General features: G+C 40.6%; 1 protein-coding gene across 1 annotated transcript in view; it reads right to left on the bottom strand.

The window, feature by feature from the left end:
- CHAT (choline O-acetyltransferase) overlaps window positions 1-23,513 on the bottom strand; it is a 99,760-nt gene that overhangs the window by 60,184 nt on the left and 16,063 nt on the right. Inside the window, exons 2-4 of the mRNA XM_060769000.2 lie at window positions 13,471-13,615; window positions 11,891-12,082; window positions 4,387-4,505 (exon numbers count right to left, since the gene is read on the bottom strand). Coding sequence (XP_060624983.2) covers window positions 4,387-4,505; window positions 11,891-12,082; window positions 13,471-13,533 — 374 coding nt within the window. The 5' untranslated portion in view covers window positions 13,534-13,615. The remainder of the gene's footprint in view (window positions 1-4,386; window positions 4,506-11,890; window positions 12,083-13,470; window positions 13,616-23,513) is intronic.

Below are 23,513 nucleotides of genomic sequence, written 5' to 3'. Positions count from 1 at the left end.
TTCCTGGCTTTGCGTGCCTGTATTAGAAAGGCACATTTAATAATTTCAGTTGCATTCCCAAGTATTCCATGATAATTCCGGAACTTGGAAAACTTAGCCACAAAATGATTTTTCTACTTCTATAGTTGCAGCTTTTTTTTAAAGCAATCCTTTGCTTTATCTCAAAAGTAACTGGCGACTAATTTTCGTTGGTATAAAATATCTGAATAATGGTAGATTATGATACTGTGATATAATGCACAATCTTCCTCTGTCCACCCCATTGCTGTCTAAATGAAGCATGTAGTAACAAGCCATATGTATTGGTGCCTTTAGACGAAATAAATTGTTTTACTTGAGCTGTGTTACTTGATATTTTGCTTCCATCATTCTTATAGTTACTTCACAACTATAAGAGTAACTTATTGTTCTAATGACACCAACAAAAAGAGTGAAGTTATCTTTATTTAGCTTACAACCATAATGTAAATCAGTCATACCATTGTTATTAGGGAAAGAATTAACTACTTGTAATGTGTAACTTGTTACTTCCAGGCATTTTCAGGGTTTAAATCAGTGGTTCCCAACTTTTTTTGACCAGGGACCACTTGACAAGGGATCACTTTAACCAACATTAATACCAAAAGGGTTACCAATCTGGTTTTGGTCAACTTTAGATTTGGTTTGGTTATTTGGGGTACTGATTCAGAAAATTGCATTGGATAGATCACAACAGAACATACGCCATCCAGTAGTCGCTATCTGCTCAACCACAGAAAACCATATTTAATAATCTATGAGGGTTGAATGAAAAGTAATGCCTCCACCTTTGTAACTTCTCAACAGATGGCAGTATTGGTATGCGGCAGGTACTGGCTTGTTCAGTACTCTCTCTTCTACAGTTCCATTTTGGCAGGAAGCCTTAGCATTGAACGGTTGTGTTGTTAAAGTGCAAAGTATGGAACCCTGCGCAGAAGATTGGTCAATGCGACTTAAGCAACGTGCAGTAATTGAATTCTAGACAGCAGAAGGTGTCACCTCAACATCTTTAAACTTACTCGCCCAAAGATGCACAGTACTCACATCAACACAATCACCATAAACAGTTTGCATTCTCTGATTAATCTCCTTTGGGGTGACACCTTCTGCTGTTAAGAATTCAATGACTGCATGTTGCTTAAGTCGCATTGACCAACCGTCTGTGCAGGGTTCCATACTTCGCACTTTAACAACACAACCGTTCAGTGTTAAGGTTTCCCATCAAAATGGAACTATAGAGGAGAATCTACTGAACAAGCCAGTACCTGCCGCATACCAGTACTACTATCTCTTGAGGAGTTACGAAGGTGGAGGCAGGGGCGGCTCAACCCATTACGCAAAGTAAGCATTTGCAGTATAGTTGATTTTGCCCAGGGGCGCTCTTGAGGGACTCTTGGGGAAAATAGACCTTGACATATGCGAGTTGTAGTTACTGGGATGTATAATTCACCTACAATCAAAGAGTATTCTGAACTCCACCAATAATGGAATTGAACCAGATATATATATCTGTGATTGGTTGGGGGGGGGGGGGCGCCAAAATACTGTTTGCTTGCCATTGAAAATTACCTAGGGCCGCCTCTGGGTGGAGGCATTACTTTTTATTCAACCCTTGTAGATCTGATGTGGTCTATTCAAGGTGGTGGGGCTGGTCAACAACAGGGAAGGTGGCGCGAAAGAAGCTGAAATAAAATAAATAAAGAGGAGGGAGTCTCATGGACCAGATTTTCGTGCCCACTTCCCACTGGTGGTCCATGACCCACAGGTTAAGAACCACTGGCTTAAATAATTTTGATGCTCTTGGATTTTGAGAACTTCTTCACTTCCTTTAGCTACCGAACTCTATTACTCTATTACAAATTATAGATACTGAAAAGAAATATTTCTAACAACCCAAGAGAATAATAAAGTTCCAACCCACACGCTCGCTCCGGTCATCTGGGGAGGCCCTGCTCGTGATCCCACCTACGTCGCAAGCGCGCTTGGTGGGGACGCGGGACAGGGCCTTCTCTGTGGCGCCCCCCCCGACTTTGGAATGCCCTTCCAAAAGAGCTTCGTCAGGCCCCTACTCTGGCAGTTTTCAGAAGGAACCTAAAAACTTGGCTGTTCCGACGTGCATTCGCAGATTAGGAATCCCCATCCCAAGTCCTAGATGCACTTTAGCACAACTAATGTTGCTGCACACCGCACTTAATCCTACGTTCCTCCTGCCATTTCAGCACTTTTAACTCTGTACCCCATTGCGCTGGCCGAACCAGTTTTAATAGTGTCTTGATGTATTGTCATTGTGGTTATTTTGCTTAATTGTTTTGATTTGCTTTGTTTATTGCTGTGTTATGTTTGCTATTGTATTGTGTTTTGAGGCTTCGACCCGTGTAAGCCGCATCGAGTCCTTCGGGAGATGCTAGCGGGGTACAAATAAAGTTAATAATAATAATAATAATCAAGTTTAACATACATTTTAATGGGCATTTAATATGAAGATAACGAATGCTCCTTCAATTCTCAATTCTCATTATTAGGCAACAGACCTAATAATTCACAAATACAAAATGAGTGACAGATTTGAAAAAAAATGTGCATTCAAGAGTTTGGCATGTTCTGTTTTAACGGGAGAATCAACGCTGGACAATTATAACATTATGGCTCAATCTCATGGGGTCCTGGGATTTGTATTTTCATAAGGTACGTACAGTTCTCTGCTGAAGATATCTAAAACTATAGGTCAGGGGAGTGACTACAAAATTCTAAGTATAGGCAGTCCCCAAGTTACAAGCACCTGACAACGGGAGACAACGGGAAGGGAGAGAAATCTACCCCTCGGAAGGGGAATTCAGTCCTGAAAGAGTTATAACGGGGAAACAGTCTCAACTGAAGCTTTCTCACCAATCCTTGTTTCCAAAACAAGCCATTTTTTTCAAAATGCAATGGTAACAGAGACAGAAAGTGAGGCAAAATTTTCCGAACAAGGGAATAGATAGCAAACAAACCCTTCTCTATGCTATCCAAAGTTATATATATATATATATATATATATATATATATATAGCTTATTTGATCAAAAATATATGGCTTCTTTATTCAAAAATACATGGCTTGTTTGATTTAAAAAAATGGTTCAAAACTTGTTTCGGATGTATGGGGCGCCAATGGTTCGATTCTAAAGTCAATTTGGATTTCCACAGAAAAAATGTTCAAAACTTTTAAAAACGTCCGAGACTTTTGAATCCTTTCATTTATGGGTTGAAAGTGTTATTTCCCGTTTCATTGGGTGGTCTTTACTTTGAAAGTAGTTGTTTTACTCCAGGAGCTAGGAAAAGCAAGCGGAGGAAATTCCTTCCTTCTCCGGTTTAAAACTGTCTCCAGAGGCGTGGAAAGCAAAGGGAGGAAATTCAGCCTTCCCCGGTTAAAAATTGGCTTCTCTGGCTTGAGCCGAGGCCAGGGACCAGAATAATTTCTGAATTACTTCCTGAGTTGGAAGAAAAATGGTGAGACTAGCTTCAGAAGGGCAAAGGGACTTCTGGTTTCCTAAAAAAGTCCACAATTGCTTCAAAAAGATATTTTTTTTCTGAATTTATTCCAAATTATGAAGATTCTGACTGGACCTAACCATTCTTAATGCATGTGTGTGTGGTTGTATGTGTGTATATATATGTGTGTGTGTGTGTGTATGGCTGGAGTTACACTTAAAGAATTTACCTGTTCTGACTTACACACAAATACAACTTACGAACAAACTTACAGAACCTTACACACAAATACAACTTACGAACAAGCTTACAGAACCTATCTGTTTTGTAACTTGGGGACTGCCTGTATTTCATCAAATGACAGGTCGCAAGATCCCATAGTATGGAGGCATGGTAGTTAAAATGGGTTTTGACTATGATAATTGTGCAGTGTAGATACACCCAATATTTTACTTCCTTGTGTAATGATTTTGGAAATCCACTTGTCTTAGGATCTCAGCCAATGCAGTTTTCTCTCCATTTCTCTGTGCTGCTGGAATGGAGTCCCAAAGAGGCCATCACATGATGGAAGGTCACTTCTGGTGGTTGCCTGTGGGACTGAGTTGTGGCGGTGCAAGAAAATGGATGGAAGACTGCACTTTCAGGAGTCAAGTACTATGTGACTCTCAATGGGGAAGCTGGAGAAACGCCGGGTAGAAGTGGGGAAAGGACGTAGGTTGGCTGCCATCCCTGAACATGGAAAGACATGGAACCTGATGGTAGGGAATGAAAATAGATGGTTCCCTCCACTTTCCCCCGCTTTCCCCACTTTCATATCATGAAGTCCTTAGATTATTTCTTGTTCACAACAGAATATAAGAGGAGCCTTCATCTTTAGTGCAATCTGTGGACACTATACCTTAATTGATCATTGGCATCTTGGAACTGTTGGCGAGCAAAGATAATGGCTGGGCTGGAATTGACTGGAAGAGCCAATCGGTTGTTGAGGTACATGTCATCTAGCCAGTAGTTTAAAACCTACAAAAAATGGGTACAAATGATTACATGGACTAACAATATAAGATGTGCCTTCTTTGCTTATTGGCATGCTCATTTCTGAATGAGGCATCTGCTGAAATGCAATTCCTTTGAGATATTTTTCATCACTGTAGAGGGAGCAGATGCTCAAATAAATAAACAAATAAATAATACTCACCTCCATATTCCCTGGAGTCTTATAGGCAAAACCTGCACTTGGGCAAAAGCCCAGTCCTGAATTAGACTCCCTCGGGCACAGATCTTCCTTTTGGCAGCTTTCTTTTAGCAACTAGAGCTTTTTCAAAGATGGGGAATCAAAACAGTCTGACAATTATTGCAGATTACTATGAATCGTTCTTCCTTTCCCATTTACTTAGGAATCTGCCAGCCAGATAGAATGATATTCATTCGACTGATTGCAAAATAATTTCCCATAGGTAAGGATGGAAAGAACATGTGTTGTTATTTGTTCCAGTGTTAACAAAGTACTCAAGAAGAATAAGGGACTAAAGCACAATATTTTCTCCATATTTGAATGTCCCGATTTGTAAGAGGGGAATTGTTCTATATAGAACATCTTGTAACGTATTGTCGAAGGCTTTCATGGCCAGAATCACTGGGTTGTTGTAGGTTTTTTCGGGCTATATGGCCATGCTTTAGAGGCATTTTCTCCTGATGTTTCGCCTGCATCTATGGCAAGCATCCTCAGAAGTAGTGACCTCACTACCTCTGAGGATGCTTGCTATACATGCAGGCAAAACATCAGGAGAAAATGCCTCTAGAACATGGCCATATAGCCCGTAAAAACCTACAGCAACCCAACATCTTTAACGTTGTTGCATGTCTTGTCATGCAACGATGAATAATTATGGCAATTTTCTCCTGATTTGTTTCTATGTAGAAAACAGTGTTTTGTGCAAAGCAAAACAACAACCACAAAGACATATGCTTTGCCATGTAGAACAATTCATCTGGAACATTTAAGGATGTTTGAATACAGGAGGAATACTGTGGAAGAATTTCACTTTTTTCCCTACAGGCTTATTGGTGGAGGCACGGTTAGCTCAGTGGGTTAAACTGCCAGCTGCAGAAAATCTTGCTGACTGGAAGGTTAGCAGTTCAAGCCATGGGTGGGGGTGAACTCTCACTGTCAGCCCTAGCTTCTGCTTACCTAGCAGTTGGAAAACAGCAATGTTAGTAGATATAAATAGGTACCGCTTTGGTAGTGAGGTAAAAGGCGCCCCTGAAGACATGCTGACAATTGATCAGGAAGGCGTCCATGGACAACAGTGGAAGAACAATGGAACAACAGCACCTCCTCATGACCAAGTTCAGCACAGCCTCCAGATGCCAGACATGAAAAAGAGGGAAGCCTTGCCTCTGTCCATGTGTCATCTGTCTTTGTTAATTGTAAAACAGCATTGAATTGTTGCCATATATGTATTCTGTAACCCACTTTGGGTCCCCTCAGGCAGATAGAGCAGAATATAAATGAAGATTATGATTATGATTATGATTATGATGATTATTATTATTATTATTGGAAAATATTATAATGCTTGGTAAAATAAAAGGCAGTAGAAAAAGAGGGTGACTGGATGAAAAGTGAATTGATTCAGTCAAGGGTGCCATGATTGTCCTAAGTTTGCAAGACCTGAGTTGGGTAGATGGTGACTGGTGCTTTTGAAGGTCACTCATTCATAGGATTATTATGAACTGAACTTGACTTGATGGCAAACAACAACAATAACAATAACATGATATACATATGTTATATAACTCAAGAAAAAACGTTCAAAGCTATATAAAAGATGTGTTGGAAATACAAATGACTGGAACTTTTGACCATTTGTGGTAGACTTGCCCAAAAGCTAAAGGATGCTGGATAAAAATGTATAGAGATGTGGAAAGTACTATATTAAAGGGCAAAATCATTGAAACCAGAACTCTTCTTATTGGGATTATTAGGCAAACAAATATTGAAGCTTCAAGAAAGAATATTCCGTTATATGACAACAGCAGCAATGATTGAATATACAAAACTATGGAAACAACAAAACACAACAAAATCAGAAGACTGAATTACAAAATTTTTTGAATTGGTCAAAATAACTTTAGAAAGAAAGAGGAATGGAATGTATAAAGAATCAGAAGAAAATGACCACAGCAGAATTCGTTGGCTAAAAATAATATTAATATTATATAGAAATAGTTTGTATTGTTTATATACTTCAAATTCAAGAGACTTTGGATAATTAATATGTTAGTATCCTTTAATTAGAATAGACATGTTTGCAGGCTTTGCTATTGTGATATTTTAAAAAACCAAAGTCTGTGTAGTGTTCAAAAAAGAAGAAAGGATGACAATGTATCATAGTAAGCTCTCACCTACACAATACTAACTTACTAACAAAGGAACTTAATTTTTAAATTTAAATGGCAATAATTAAAATTAGATAAAAGATATTAAATAAACTGATAAGAATAATTAAGATGAGGTCTGGAAGAGAAGACAGGAAGAACGGCACATCATCATCATCTGATGATGATGATGATGATGTGTAAATAAAAGTGGGTTCAGGGATTATGGGTCCTTGCAGAAGGCAAGGTGTTGATGAATGTTAATGTGTTGGAAAAGATTCTTGCAGACTTGTTGCTGCCTGTTTCGTGTTTGGCGTTGGTATGGGATCTGCAGTTTGGACCTCCTGATCGTTTGCATTTATCGACTTCTCGTGGCTTCTCGTGAATGTGGACTTCTCCCTTCTTGGACCTGGACCGGTTTGGCTAAAGACGCTGCTTCTGCGGACACTGGAGCAGCACTGTTTCGGATTCCCTCCGCTTCAACTCTGGACTTCGGCTGACGACGCTTCTCTTCCTGCGGGGCCTCCTTTTTGTTAACCATTTGTGTACTGTGGCTTTGTTTTGCCTCAGAGCGCTTTGTTTGATTAATTCTTTGGCATCCAGTTAATCCGGATTATATTTCTATTAACCTTTTTGGACCAGGTCTGGTTTGTTTCTTGAGTTTTGACCAGTGGCACTGCATTTAAGTACTTCTGCGTCCTTTTTCTTTTGCTTTAATAAACTCTGTTTTGAAGACACTTTTGAGTCTGGCCCTTTAAGGTGTCTGTGATTCCAATAAGTATGCTCTTTTTATTATATGTTAATTTTTAAAATACTTTATACAGTGTGTATAATAGTAATGAGATGAAGAAATAGATGTAATAATTATAGCAAACACAAGACTTCTCTTCCCTCCGCCCCCCAACCCCTTTCCTGTCCCTCAGTGACATAACAGATATTTGTAAAGATCTAACTTACGAATAAGAACTCCACTACCTTCATCCTCTTTTTTGTTTTTCTTTTCATTTTGTGTGAAAGAAAACTTAAAAATGCTTAATAAAAATTCATGAAACAACGATGACAACAACAACAACAACAACAACATGGTCAGTGTGCTTGCATTTTAAATATGGTGATACTCAAGTTCCTTAATTCATCTGCATTTTAAAACAAATAGAATCATTCACAGACTAATGTATAATTGTGAATTCAGCTTTCACACTTTTCTGAATTGTTGTTGTTCATTCATTCAGTTGCTTCCGACTCTTCATGACTTCATGGACCAGCCCACGCCAGAGCTCCCTGTCGGCCGTCGCCACCCCCAGCTCTTTCAAGGTCAATCCAGTCACTTCAAGGATCCCATCCATCCATCTTGCCCTTGGTTGACCCCTCTTCCTTTTTCCTTCCATTTTCCCCAACATCATTGTCTTCTCTAAGCTTTCCTTTTTTTCTCATGATGTGGCCAAAGTACTTCATCTTGGCCTCTACTATCCTTCCCTCCAATGAGCAGTCGGGCTTTATTTCCTGAAGTATGGACTGGTTGGATCTTCTGGCAGTCCAAGGCACTCTCAGAACTTTCTTCCAGCACCACAGTTCTTCCTTCGCTCAGCCTTCCTTCTGGTCCAGCTCTCACATTTCTTTAACTATGTGGATCTTGGTTGCCAGTGTGATATCGCTACTCCTCACAATTTTATCAAGATTGGTCATTGCTCTCTTCCCAAGAAGTAAGCGTCTCCTGGTTTCCTGGCTGCAGTCTGCATCTGCAGAAATACAAAGTCTGTCACTGCCTCCACGTTTTCTCCCTCTGTTTCCCAGTTGTAAATCATAAAAAAATCTTTGTTTTTTATGTTTAGCTGCAACCCAGCTTTTGCGCTTTCTTCTTTCACCTTGATTAGAAGATTCCTCAGCTCCTCATCACTTTTGATAATTTTCTGAATTATCATTTCAAAAAAGGAGCCAAATCCATGTGCAAATGTTTGTTTTAGGATGAAATCTATTTAGAACTTTATACATTGGGAGAGAAGATGCATTTTGGTGAGCAAATACATTCCAAAATCCACATTTCTATACTGCACAAACTTAGAGGCAGGTTTATTTATTATCAGATTACAACAGAAATGGGCTGAAACGGACGTATGAATGAGCACGTACAAAGTGGACACGGGCTGGAAGGAGACTGATCCATCCGACCCTAATTGGGTTCATTTAAATTCCACACAGGTCAAAACATGGTGACATTTCATGCATTTTGTAATGAGAACAATTTCTAAAACTGTCAAAGGGTTTATTATAATTCCAGTTGGCATACCATGATTCAGCACTAGCTTTACTATTTGGCTGAGAAGGGTGGCGGATTATGGATCTCATTCCTCTGGAACTTGGGGGGGGGGGGGGGCACCTTCTGAGTTTCTCAGAAAATTAAAGCTGATGTGTAGCATAGCCTTCCTTGCTCTCTCTAAGCTTGCCTGATACAGTAGTGGACGCTATTTGGCAGAAACAGGGGATTTACTAATGGTTCTAGAACTTCCTTCCTATGGAAGCTTGTATGGCTTCTACTTCATTGTCCTCCAACTGGGAAGTAAAAACTTTCCCATTCTGACAGGCTTTCAGAAATTGGATGAAACAAACTTTGAATTATTTGCTGTCTTGCTATTTTTTTCTTACTATTTTTTCTTCTTTTAATGGATTTTAAGTATATACATGGTTTAATTGCATTTTTATTATATAGTTTTACTTACATCTTTGTAAATATTTTAATCTGCATTTGTTTTGGGTTGTTGTGGGTTTTTTCAGGCTATATGGCCGTGGTCTAGAGGCATTCTCTCCTGACGTTTCGCCTGCATCTATGGCAAGCATCCTCAGAGGTAGTGAGTAGGCTTGGGTAACCACGGAAAAAATTGGTTCTAAACTCGTTTTGTTTTTAGGGGGCCCTTGCGTTTTGTTTTTTTAAATAATTCTGAAATTATCCTTTTAAAAATTTTGAAATATACGAAATTTTGTAAAATTATGAATCGATTCGTTAATGGCGGACGGATTGCGCAATATGCTAAAAAAACCTCCAAATGGGACAGGGGGAACTTCTGAAGCTTCCCTCTCCCTCTGTTGTTGACTGTTGGTGTGATAAAACAAACAACAACTATAAAACTTGCACCAGACATGCGAAAATAATTACGAAATAATTACGAAATAAATTGAAAAAATTGTTTCGAATCTAATTTACTCCTCACACTAATCCTGCATGGCTCAATATTGGATCGTAAGCTAATTTAAATACAAATTAATAACGAATTACAAAATTAACGAACGAAACCGCCCAAGCCTAGTAGTGAGGTCTGCTGGAACTAGGAAAATTGGGTTTATATATCTGTGGAATGACCAGGGTGAGACAAAGGACTCTTGTCTGCTGGAGCTAGGTGTGAATGTTTCAACTGACCACCTTGATTAGCATATAATGGCCTGACAGTGCCTAGAGCAAACTTTTGTTGAGAGGTGATTAGATGTCCTTGTTTGTTTCCTCTCTGTTGTTGTGCTGTTGTAATTTTAGAGTTTTTTTTTAAATACTGGTAGCCAGATTTTGCTCATTTTCATGGTTTCCTCCTTTCTGTTGAAATTGTCCACATGCTTGTGGATTTCAATGGCTTCTCTGTGTAGTCTGACATGGTGGTTGTGAGAGTGGTCCAGCATTTCTGTGTTCTCAAATAACAGGTTGGTTCATCAGATGCTCTGCTATGGCTGACTTCTCTGGTTGAAGTAGTCTGCAGTGCCTTTCGTGTTCCTTGATTCGTCTTTGGCCAATGCTGCGTTTGGTGGTCCCTATGTAGACTTGTCCACAGCTGCATGGTACATGTAGACTCCTGCAGAAGTGAGAGAATCCCTCTTGTCCTTTGCTGAATGTAGCATTTGTTGGATTTTCTTGGTGGGTCTGTAGGTGGTTTGTATGTTGTGTTTCCTCATCAGCTTCCCTATGCGGTCAGTGATTCCCTTGATGTATGGCAAGAACACTTTTCTTCAGGAGATAATGCCTCTAAACCATGGCCATATAGCCCGAAAAAACTTACAACAACCCAATGATTCCGGCCATGAAAGCCTTCGACAATGCATTTGTTTTTATATTTTTAAGTAGTCTTGAGCTCAAGTCTTCCAAAAAGCAATTAATAATGTCATCTCATTGCAGCTAAAAAAGATTCAACCACTATTTTGAATTTGTCCTAGGTAGTGCTATTCTTTTTCCTTCACCTTAGGTAATAATATGCTTTGGGCTAATCTCCTAGAATGATACTTTCCAACAGCTAAGATGTATGATGATGGGATGATAGGTATGTGTCCCAATCCAGCAAATGAGATGCATGCATATAGCCATCTCGATGAGGATATGAATCATAAAATCATATGATCTTCTTTCATAATACAAGAACAAGTAAATTGTATATAGAAATAGAGATGATGTACTTTACCTCTAAGTATTCCCTAAAATTGAAATGAAAAGAATCTGGATTTGCAACTCTTTGAAGTTGACTTTTTTGTATAGATTTACCCATTCCACTTGTTCAGTATATTTGAGAGGCTCTTGGTTAACTCCAAAATATTTTTGTTCTCAGTCATACCAGGATTGTGGCAAATCTGGTGTGGGACATGGGGAATTAATCACATCACCCTTAACCTCATTCCATAGGGGGAAGCGTCGCTGCCCAGCTCCCCCCACCATTATTGTCTATGCAATACAGAAAGCCTTCCATGTTGCTGCTGTTGACTCCTGCTAAACTTGGACCTATCTTCAGGCACAGAGCCCCCCCCCCCCCCGCCGAAGTAGATTGATGTCATGTGATGGGATCGAGAAGGCTCACTGCCTGAAGAGAAGTCCAAGTGTCATAGGATGGGCAATTTTGCCCGTCTGATGAAGTCCTTAGTGTGATAATGTATGATATCAGAGCATCTTAGTCAATCCTGGGAACTGGGTGGGAGGAACACAAGCAGGCAGAGCTTGTGTAGGCCGTTTCATATATTTTGTGATGAAACTATTTGAAACAAAGTCGCATTGGACTTACCCAGTTTTTCATTTTGTCCCGCCTTTCTAGAAGCTTTTGCTGAAGGACTTCTCCTGGACCTCCGGCTGCTCCAAATCGTTCTACTATGACCTCTGTCTTCTTATATTGCTCCTCTGGCACCAAATGTTTCATGCACTGAAGGTACATGTGCAGGGTCTGTTGCAGTGGTGGGACTGGAAGTTTGGGAAGTACCTAATTTGGATACAAAAGCAAACATCTGATCAAAAATGCCTTGTGCTATTGATATTGTTTATACGACTTTACTGGATGTCGTACATTTTAAATAACTGTGACATAATCTCCACCCATGCAAAAAAGCGGGGGCAGGGTTACATGAGAAATATGAATTCTAAAAAGTGATAGTGGATTGTTTGATGTGTGTTCTTGAAGAGATGAAATCAACTACAGTGAGCAGGATAACAGTCAGGAAATAGGATGTCCTCCTTCCCCTCCTGCTGTATCTCTTCCCGGAAGTATTCAGAGCAGCCTTGGAAGGCATGTAGATGGAAGGTGAATCTATTCTGTTGGTGACAACCATTCAACCATGGGCTAAGCAGCACTGGAAGGACGACAACAGTAAGTCTTCCAGTTTTGGAAGGATAAGAGGCATAGGATTGCTGTGGAAGTGGGAAAACTATAGTTTTAAATGCTTTAAAAAAACAGGGAGAATACTTCTCTAGGAATACCTAGGTCTTCCAGGGCAACTTGAGGACACATGGACAACTTGGAATACCTACAGATTCTTAGAGAAAACATATTAACCAAATCTGAAAATAATCAAATAATGCAAAAGTTAAACACATAACCACTACCACCCCGGTCACTGCAGAGGCAGGAGGGTGTCCTGATTGTCCCATGGCACCAAACCCAGTTCACCACTGCTGGGTAACCAATCTTATGATCCTCTCCTCTTCTTGTTGTGGCAGCTAGTGACAGGAGTAATGTTGGCAAGGATATCATAGTGACAGGGGAGGAAGGAGGGGGAGAGGAGGAATCATCCCCTTTCCCTCTGCCTTTTTCATTGCTCATTGCTCCAGCTAACACCACTCCACCCACTAGCTGCTGCAATAAGGAGAACAGAAGAGGATGGTGAGTGCCATTCCCATGTCCTTGGTCCACGCAAGCCTGGGGAATATGTGATGCCAATAAAGAGTTGAGGTGAGTTCCATCTCAGAACCAACCCCACTGTTTACATGGGCCCAAACTGGTTTGTTCAGAGTCCGGTGGAGCATTCAGAGCTACCAACAACTTCAGTTAACATGGTTCAAGGGTTAACATGGTTAAGCAGCTTTGGCCCGTGTTAACCAGATCAACTCCATGCATTGTTAAGCCATAACAGAGCTGATTTGCTGACTTTTCACACCAAGTGGTCAGTGTAAATGTGCTCGTTGTTTTGATCAATTCCTGATACTGGTGGTTTTGTCTCTCCACATGTGGCATGTGCAAACTTAGTTGTCTTTACAATTATGATATTGGCATGAAGAATTATGAAGCCCCATCTCCCATGTGGTGCTTGTCATAGAAATTATTTCACATTGAACACCCAACTCTGAGGTTATTTTCCAGAAACAAACACTCACTATCTCATCTTGGCTGTGAACCTCTTTCTCTTTCTTCTCTGTGACTTTCTCTAGGATTGGCATCTTTCTGTCAGCTTTCTTCTGTCTGATGAAGAGTAAAAATGAACAACACTTGCAGATGATTGCAGTGTCACACACTTTAGATCTAGGGAAAACAGTTGGGAGAGACACAGAAATAAACCATGTTGAGAAGTGGCTTTAGAAAGTTTACCACAATATTTTCATATGAGAACTCAGAGGAATTACAGAAATGCTTACGGAAAGAATGGGATTGATGAGAAAATGGTAATTGCGGCTAGATTTAGTATACAAATTTTGGTTCTAGGTGGGAGACAAACACAACACTAATATAAGCTTTTCCAAATAGTGCATTAGGTGAAATACTGCTCTTGCCTGCATTATTTTTTCCAGTTGTTTTCTGCCTTTTGCATATGTTTATGTGATCAGATCTTTAATGTGTAAGGGTATTATTTTACTACTGGTACTACTGTTGCTGATGGAGATGATGAGAAAAAAAAAAGAAAACTATGTGCTTTTACGTTTAAACTGGTGGCATAAATAGAAGAACACTATTGAATCCATAGGTTCTCAAATACTGTTTCCGATATACTTGTGTTTCAAAACTTCTTAGAGGACTTCTCCCTGATCCACTCCAACAGTGCTACACATCATTTAATGTTGTGGATACTCTATGGTCAGTGCAACGTTGTGTTCCACTGCAGGCCTGGAAACACCTATGACCACTGCACCAAACAAGAGTCCAGGAATATAAGCCAACAGTTTATTGTAAAACACATAAAAAGCATATTAAAAAGCAGGAATAAGAAAGGAAGATATATAATACAAAAAAGTTTAGCAACAGGTGCTAACCAAACAATAATCCAAATGTCTCATAAAGTTTCAAAGGTGACAAAGTCCAGGAACAATCAGAAATCACAGATACAGCATAAGTCCATAAGCAAGAAAGTATTACTAGGAAAAACTTGGAGTACATGAACAGGAACATAGAAAACTTCCAGGATATACTGTATATACTCGAGTATAAGCCTAGTTTTCGGTCCTTTTTTTAGGCTGAAAAATTCTCCCCCGGCTTATACTCAAATCAATGTTATTTATTATTTTACTTTGTTGTTGTTGTTGTTGTTGTTATTACATGTGTTATTTTATTATTATTGTTGTTATTATTATTATATTTATTCTTTTACTCTATTTATTATTGTTATTGTTACATTTATTATTTTACTCTATTATTACTGTTATTATTACATTCCATTATTTTACTCTATGATGATGATGATTTTACTCTATTATTATTGGAGGACATGTAAGCATATTTACATTTAATAAGGTTAGAATAATGGTTTAATCAGAGTTGGACAGTCTTATCTTGAATTACAGTTTTATGTAAATATTCAAAAACATTTAACCTACTGATGCCTAAATTAATATAATTTTATTGGTATCTATTTTTATTTTGAAATTTACTAGTAGTTGCTGCATTTCCCACCCTTGGCTTATACTCGAGTCAATACATTTTCCCAGATTTTTGTGGTAAAATTAGGTGCTTTGGCTTATATTCGGGTCGGCTTATACTCGAGTATATACGGTATTCAATCCAAAACCAAGGGTTGACTTGAACCAGGAACAAGAGAACTCAGAAGCTAACTTCTCACTCTAACGCAGCATTGCCTGAACTTCCCTTTAAGGCAAACAACTTGTTGTTTAATAGACACTAGGCTTGGGTAACAACGGAAAAATTTGGTTCTAAACTTGTTTCGTTTTTAGGGGGGCCCTTGCGTTTTGTTTTTTTTAAAGAATTCCGAAATTTTCCTTTAAAAAAGTTTGAAATATATGAAATTTCGTAAAATTACGAATCGATTCGTTAATGGCAGACGCGATTGCGCACTATGCTAAAAAACCCTCCAAATGGGACAGGGAGAACTTCTGAAGCTTCCCTCTCCCTCTGTTGTTGACTGTTGGTGTGATAATTTATTTTTTATCATTGATAAAACAAACAACAACTATAAAACTTGCACCAGACATACGGAAATAATTACGAAACAATTACGAAACAATTTCGAAACAATTTTGAACCAATTACGAAACAATTACGAAACAATACAAAATAAATTGGAAACATTGTTTCAATTTTTAATTACTCCTCACAGTACTGCATGGCTCAATATTGGATCGTAAGCTAATTTAAATACGAATTAATAACGAATTATGAAATTAACTAACGAAACCGCCCAAGCCTAATAGACACCTATGAAAGTATTATGTCTCCCGTGAATTTTCTCCACAACTTTCCCATGTAATCTCTCTGAACAGTGCAATCTATTTTCGGCTCTGATTTGTAAATTAAGACTTTTGTTGACCTCTGTAGCTACAGGTGGTTTCTCCTGGAAACCCTCCTTATCATACAGCTCTTCAGTCAATTCCTTATCTTCTGTTGCTACTTCTGGCTCCCCTCACTGGCCTTGAGGCCCTCCACTTTCTGAGCCAGAGAAAACCATCCTTTCCCAGACCTGAATTTTCCAGACTTGAGGGCCCATCACTTTGTGCCACAGGAAAGCTCACAATCCTCTCTAAATCATCAGTTAAACCATCAGTCTCTGGCTGATCTACAACACATTACACTTAATGCAACAGCTACTGTTGCTTTGAGTATATTGCTATTATCAGCCAACCGCACTTATATGTATGCACAATGTACCTAAATCTGGCAGACACAGAAACTGGGCAAACCTACAGCTATTACTGAACAGAAAGTCCCAGCATTTCTTGCCATGAGCGACGTGGACCAGAGCTGACAAGAACTGCAGCTCCCACACCTGACCTGAGCTATATCCAATGTCAATTGAGTACATCTCCAATTATATGAGCAAAAGGAAAACATGTTTGCTTTCTCTCTCTCTCCTTGAATGTTATGAGGATATTAGGGTGCCTGTACTTGAGTTATTGTGACAACACAGTTTTTAGAACTTGAAGAAATAAGTAGAATGAACAAATGGTGAATGAATTAGTGAAATGAGAGGACCATGTGTTGCACATTGTAACTGGTGATGCCACAAGCACCATTCCATTCTCGGGAAACAACAGGATCCCACAGAATGCACATTTGTATAAAGAGAGTGCTGGAGAGCAGAATTAAAATTTCCTAATTGCTCTCAAATGAATAATGTGTGGTTACTTTTGCCATGGAGCTTGTTATTCAGAGGCGGAGAATGCAACCCTAGCAAGCACATTTTAATCAGCTATTTGCTCAGGATGCGGAAATGGATATAATAAGGTGAAAGGTTAATGCATCAAGTAAAAAGCTCCCATCCACTCCTTGTATAGTTTCCCCCCTGACATCCATTATACATTATGCCAACATAAATTTAAAAAAAATGCTCAAAGTAAGCTGAAAGCTGAACAGCATGGGATCACAATTCTATTAATAAAAATTCCCTCGTATCACATTACTGATTCTTCCCTTTGCTACTTGACTTAACCACCTTTTCCTCATAATTCACTATAATGTTTTCCTTGTTTTGCATACTTTATGAAAGGATGAATCTACACTGTGAATTAATGTCACTTGACACCACTTTAACTGCCATGGTTCAGTGCTATGGGATCGTGAGTGTTGGAGTTTTAGAAGGACTGCAGCTCTCTGCCAAAGTGCTGGTGTTGCACCAGACTTCAACTCCCAGGATCCCATAGTATTGAGCTGTGGCAGTTAAAGTGATGGGTTGTTGTAGGTTTTCCGGGCTATATAGCCATGTTCTAGAGGCATTTTCTCCTGACGTTTTGCCTGCATCTATGGCAAGCATCCTCAGAGGTAGTGAGCTACCTCTGAGGATGCTTGCCATAGATGCAGGCGAAACATCAGGAGAAAATGCCTCTAGAACATGGCCATATAGCCTGAAAAAAACCTCCAACAACCCAGTGATTCTGGCCATGAAAGCCTTCGACAATATGTTATGATTCCGGTCATGAAAGCATTTGACAATACAGTTAAAGTGGTGTTGAACAGCATTAATTCCAGTGTGGAACACATATCAGCACACTAAAACAGTGGATGTGGCTCTTAATGAGACATGCCGCATTATCATGGGGTGTCTGCACCCTACACCACTGGAGAAATTACAGTGCTTAGCCGGTATTGCACCACCTGACATCCGCCGGGAAGTAGCAGCCAATACTGAAAAGACCAAGGCAGAGACATCTCCAGCTCATCCCCTGTTTCTGTATCAGCCAGCACATCGACTTAAATCTAGAAATAGTTTTCTAAGATCTACAGAGATACTCGCTGGAACACCTCAGCAAGCGAGAGTCCAAAAGTGGCAGGCTCAAACCCAGAACCTCAACCAATGGCTGATACCAAATGAGAGATTCCCCCCTGGGCACACAGAAAACTGGGTGACTTGGAAGGCGCTGAACAGACTGTGCTCTGGTACCACAAGATGCAGAGCCAACCTCAAGAAATGGGGCCACAAAGTGGAATCCACGACATGCGAGTGTGGAGAGGAGCAAACCACTGACCACCTGCTGCAATGCAACCTGAGCCCTGCCACATGCACAATGGAGGACCTTCTTCCGGCAACACCAGAGGCATTCCAAGTGGCCAGCTACTGGTCAAAGGACATTTAATCAACTACCAAACTTGCAAATTTTGTATTTTGTTTGTTTGTTTATTTTATTCTGCTAGAAATGTAATACAATTGACTGGTTGCCCTGACACGACAAATAAAATAAATTCTGAAGTACCAGTTCATTCCTATCCATTTTAAACAGATCGAAGGATGTCTGGACAGGAAGTGGACCATTTAGTGGTGGCTGGTAACTCCCATGTCATTGGTATAGGGAACCTGCACTTGAAAAGCACTATACAAGATGCTGAATTTGTTTTGTATATATGGCAGAGTAGCTTGGTTAGCCTCTTAATGGTTTGAACTAAAAACCCAATATGAATTCACTGTTCCAATGATATTGAAGCCTCCTCCCAGGATCCTTTCAAAGGTCTATATAACATTTGGAACCTGGCTGGAATTCTCTTTTTCATATCCACAGTAGTCCATTCCGTTTCTCATCTATTTAATAGGACTGAGGCAATGAGAATGATTAGATCAGGGGTCCTCAAATTAATGCCCAAGGGCTGGATACGGCCCTCCAAGGTCATTTATCCGGCCCTCATTCAGGGTCAACCTAAGTCTGAAACGACTTGAAAGCACACAACAACAACAACAATCCTATCTCATCAGCCAAAAGCAGGCCCACACTTTCCACTGAAAAACTAATAAGTTTATATTTGTTAAAATTGTTCTTCATTTTAATTATTGTATTGTTTTTAAGTGTTTTGCACTACAAATAAGATATGAGCAGTGTGCATAGGAATTCATGCTTTTTTCAAATTATAATCCGGCCCTCCTACAGTTTGAGGGACTGTGACATGGTCCTCTGTTTAAAAAGTTTGAGAACCCTTGGGTTAGATGTTCCATAGCTTGCTTTTTTAAAAAAATTGCAACAATAAGATACCTTATATTACTTGAGAATCCCTAAGTGACTCCGGCCCAGTTTACCTGTCCAAACGGATTCTCCCCTATGAACCATCAAGGTTGTCAAGATCTTCTGGAGGGGCCCTGCTCTCGGTCCCACCATCCTTGCAATCGCGTCTGGTGGGGACGAGGGACAGGGCCTTCTCGGTGGTGGCCCCTCGGCTCTGGAACTCTCTCCCACTGGAGATTAGAACTGCCCCTTCTCTCCTGACATTTAGAAAACTGGTGAAAACTTGGCTCTGGAATTTGGCATTTGATGAGTGAGTCGGTGACTCCTGACCACACGGACGAATGGCGATGAATTGTGACTTCATTCTGATGACTTGGCCTTATGTAATTATATGATTGAATTTAAAGTGTTAGTGTATTATTATAATAATTATTATTATAATTATTAAACTTTATTTGTACCCCGCTAGCATCTCCCAAAGGACTCGATGCGGCTTACAAAGGCCAAGGCCTCAATACACAACATAACAATACACCTAAAGCAAATTAAAAACAATCAAAGCAATATTAAAACAACAAAACAACAAGCAATAAACAATACACCAAAACACAATAAAACTGGGCCAGGCCAGAGTAAAGGGTACAGGATTAAAAGTGCTGATGTGACAGGCGATATTTAGGGATTATAGGGCAAGTGCAGTGTGCAGTGTGCGGCAATCTTAATTCTACTAAAGTGCTTATGGCACTTGGTATTGGAGATTTCCTATTTTGGGAAGGCACATCGGAACAGCCAAGTCTTCAAGTTCTTTCTAAAGACTGCCAATGTAGGGGCCTGCCTAAGATCTTTGGAGAGGGTGTTCCAGAGTCGGGGGGCCACCACGGAAAAGGCCCTGTCTTGTGTCCCCACCAAACGCGCTTGCGACGCAGGCGGGATCACGAGCATGAGATGTGATGTTTTAAACTATTGTTTATGAATCTTTTGTTGTGAACCGGACTGAGTCCCTCTGCGGAGGTCGAGAAGACCGATATATAAAAGTTCTAAATAAATAAATAAATCCATAGTATTATATTGGGCTTAATGGGATAGATCAAGCAAATGCGCAGAAGCAACAAGGAGAAAGCAGGGGCTGGCTGGCTAGATGAGGCAGACAAATGTGTGAGTTGAGCTCAAACCTTCTGCAAAACAAGACAGCAGATATCAATCCTGGTATAATTGTTCCAACTGACATCCTTAGTCTAAATGTCAAATGCCACCTTCTTTCTCAAGTATTTCATGTTGCCAAAAAGGGAGATGTCATTCTGCTGAATGAGCACAACTCACCCCCAATAATTTAGCGCAGGGAGACATTAGGAATCAAAGGAATGCCAGATGTTTTGATGAGCCTGGCTGCACATGTGCAAGGCCCTATTCTTGTCATTTGCTCCATGAAGAGGAAAACAACATTAGAGGGATCCTGTGGCTTTCACTCTTCTTCAAAGCAACAGCTAGGATATGCGGCCGAGGAGGACCAAGGGATGCCTTCCACTACAGACAGGAGCGATTGATCTGAACTTTACCGGATTGTTTGAATTAAATTAACTGTCCTTCTCAGGGAGAAGACGCTTGTCAGGGAGAAGTGTTTCTTCTTCTTCTTTGGCACTTCAAGTAAGCTGAGACTGGAGCTGAACAGGTTTGGGCTAGAAGACTGTTAATGCTCAGTTGGGAGTGAGCAGGAATTAATTCTGAGTAAATATGCATAGTGGTTAAGTATATTTATTGTATTGTATTGTTGAAGGCTTTCATGGCTGGAATCACTAGGTTCTTGTGGGTTTTTTCGGGCTATAGGGCCATGTTCTAGAGGCATTTCTCCTGACGTTTTGCCTGCATCTATGGCAAGCATCCTCAGAGGTAGTGAGGTCTGTTGGAATTAGGACCAGGCCCGTAGCCAGGATTTCGTTTCGGGGGGGGGGGGGGGGCTAAAAAATTTTCAGGGGGGGGTTTTGGGGGGGGCTGAGTTTCGGGGGGTGGGGGGCTGAGTATGAGTGAAAGAGGGTCTAGCCTAGCAAACCTTTTGTATCATTACCCCAATACCTCCATACATATGGGATATATTGAGAATGGTGATCAAATCATGATATTAATAAACATAACAGTTTAAATAATGCACCAGTAAGGCCTTTTCGCAAACCACCATGAGAATTTCAGGGGGGGGGGGGGGCTGAAGCCCCCCAAGCCCCCCCCCCCCCTTGGCTACATGCCTGATTAGGACAATGGGTTTATATGTCTGTGGAATGCCTGGGGTGGGGCAAAGAGCTCTTCTCTGCTGGAGCTATGTGTGAATGTTTCAACTGACCACCTTCATTAGCATTTGAAGGGACTCAGGACAGCTTACAATGGGCCCTGATACAAAGCCATTACATAGCAATTACAATAATTAAAACCACAATTCAGCATAAAACATAATTAATCAGTACATAAGTCCTCATTAAAACAATAAAACAGTCTCATCAGCCATATCATCATTCCAGTCCTATCCCTTTAAAGTGCTGCTTGCATCTATTGTTCAAAAGCCTGGTCCCAAAACCTTTAATTTCTTTCGAAAAGCCAGAAGGGAGGTGGCCAATCTTACCTCAGTTGGGAGTGTGTTCCAAAGGCGAGGAGCCACCACCAAGAAGGCCCTGTCTCTTGTCCCCACCAGGCGCATTTGTGCTGTTGACGGGAGTGACAGCAGGGCCTCCCCGAATTATCTTAGGTTTCGAGGTGGGATGTAGGGGTGGATGCGTTCGGACAAGTAAGCTGGGCCAGAACAGTATAGAGCTTTATAGGTCAAAACCAGCACTTTGAATTGGGCTCGGAGGTGGACCGGGAGCCAGTGGAGCTGGCACAACAGGGGGGTATACTGTTTGATTCAATGGAGCACCATTCACTGAAGCCCTTAATACACCATTCTGAGTAGTAGAGTTGTACAAGGTGTATTAAGGACTTTTGCTAGGGCGGTGGTTCCCAACTTTTTTTGACCAGGGACCACTTGACCAGGGACCACTTTGACCAGGGAGCACTCACCAACATTAGTACCAAAAGGGTTATGAATCAGTTTTTGCTCAGCTTTAGATTCCGTTCAGTTATTTGGGGTGCTGATTTGGAAAACTACATTGGATAGACCACATCAACTCTAGTTTCTGATACAGAAGCTATGCAACCTAGTAGTCACCATCTGCTCACCCACAGAAAACAATCTATATAGATAAAAATGTTATATTCGTTTGTGGGATTAACATATCTCAAAAACCACTGGACAAATTGACACCAAATTTGGACACTATACCCCTAACAGACCAACGAGTGACCATCACTCAAACAACCCCCCCCCCCCAAGAGACAGTGGAAAGGACTTAAAAACCCAAAAAAGCTAAATGACGAAAAGCGAAATGATGATAAAGAAAAAAAAGAGAAGAGGGAGGGAAGGAAGGGGAGAAAGAAAGAAAGAAAGGAAGGAAGGAAGGAAGGAAGGAAGGAAGGAAGGAAGAAAGAGAGAAAGAAAGACGCATGGAAGCAAAGAGCGAAGGAAGGAAGGAAGGAAGGAAGGAGTTAGAGAAGGCAGACAGGAGAGAAAGAGGAAAGCAAAGAAAAAGGGGGAAGGAAGGGAAGAGGTAGAGAAGGGAAGAGAGAAGGAAAGAAAAAAGGGAAGGAAATAGGGAGTGAAGGAAGGAGGGAAAGAAGGAAAGAAAGAAAAAGAGAAGGATGAAAGCAAAAAGTGAAGGTAGGAAGGAATAAGGTAGAGAAGGAAGAAAAGAGAGGAAGGAAAAGAAAAAGGGGAAGGAAGGAAAAAGGTAGAGAAGAAAGGAAGGAGAGAAGGAAAGAGGGAGCGAAGGAAAGAAGGGGAGAAAGAGGGAGAGAAGGTTGACCATAGCAACGTGTGGCAGGTACAGCTAGTATTTAATAATCTAGAGCTGATGTGGTAGTAGTAATCTTTTGTGAGTAGTCAGCCTCTCCCCTCCCAACATCCCCATTGCCTCAGTACTATCAGAGGGTTTCACAAGACCAGTAGCTTTTATTGCAATGTGATTTTGAGGCAACGGTGTAGTAATGGTGAGGCCGCGGACCATATTTTCGTTCTTCCAGACTACTAGTGGTCCACAGATCACAGGTTGGGAACCAGATGGAAATAGCTTGGAACCTTTTCACTTTGCTACTGATGATTCTACCTTCCATTTAACTAGGTCCAGGGAACATCAGCCATCACTGCACATGATGGAACTGTTAGTTAATCATTTTAAAACAGAGTGGGTGAGAGCCAGAGCAGGAATGCAGCATTGTATTGGACAGCGATTCCTATTTAAGGTACAAATGTGGGGGAAGAAACTCCAGTGGAGATTTAACTAGCCTGATGGTTTGGCTGTTATAAGACTCCGGGAGACCGTGGTTCATATCCCCACTCTGCGGTGGAAACCCACCAGGTATCATTGGGCAGGCTGTGCTCTCTCAGGTTTACAAGAAGGCCCCAGGTAACCACCTATGAAAAAAGCTTGCCAAGGAAATCCTAGAATAGGATCACTGTAACAGGGGGTTGG

Source organism: Anolis sagrei, chromosome 3 (genome assembly GCF_037176765.1).
Source record: "Anolis sagrei isolate rAnoSag1 chromosome 3, rAnoSag1.mat, whole genome shotgun sequence".
Classification (NCBI taxonomy): Eukaryota; Metazoa; Chordata; class Lepidosauria; order Squamata; family Dactyloidae; genus Anolis; species Anolis sagrei.
This window is presented reverse-complemented; position numbering and strand designations above follow the sequence as displayed.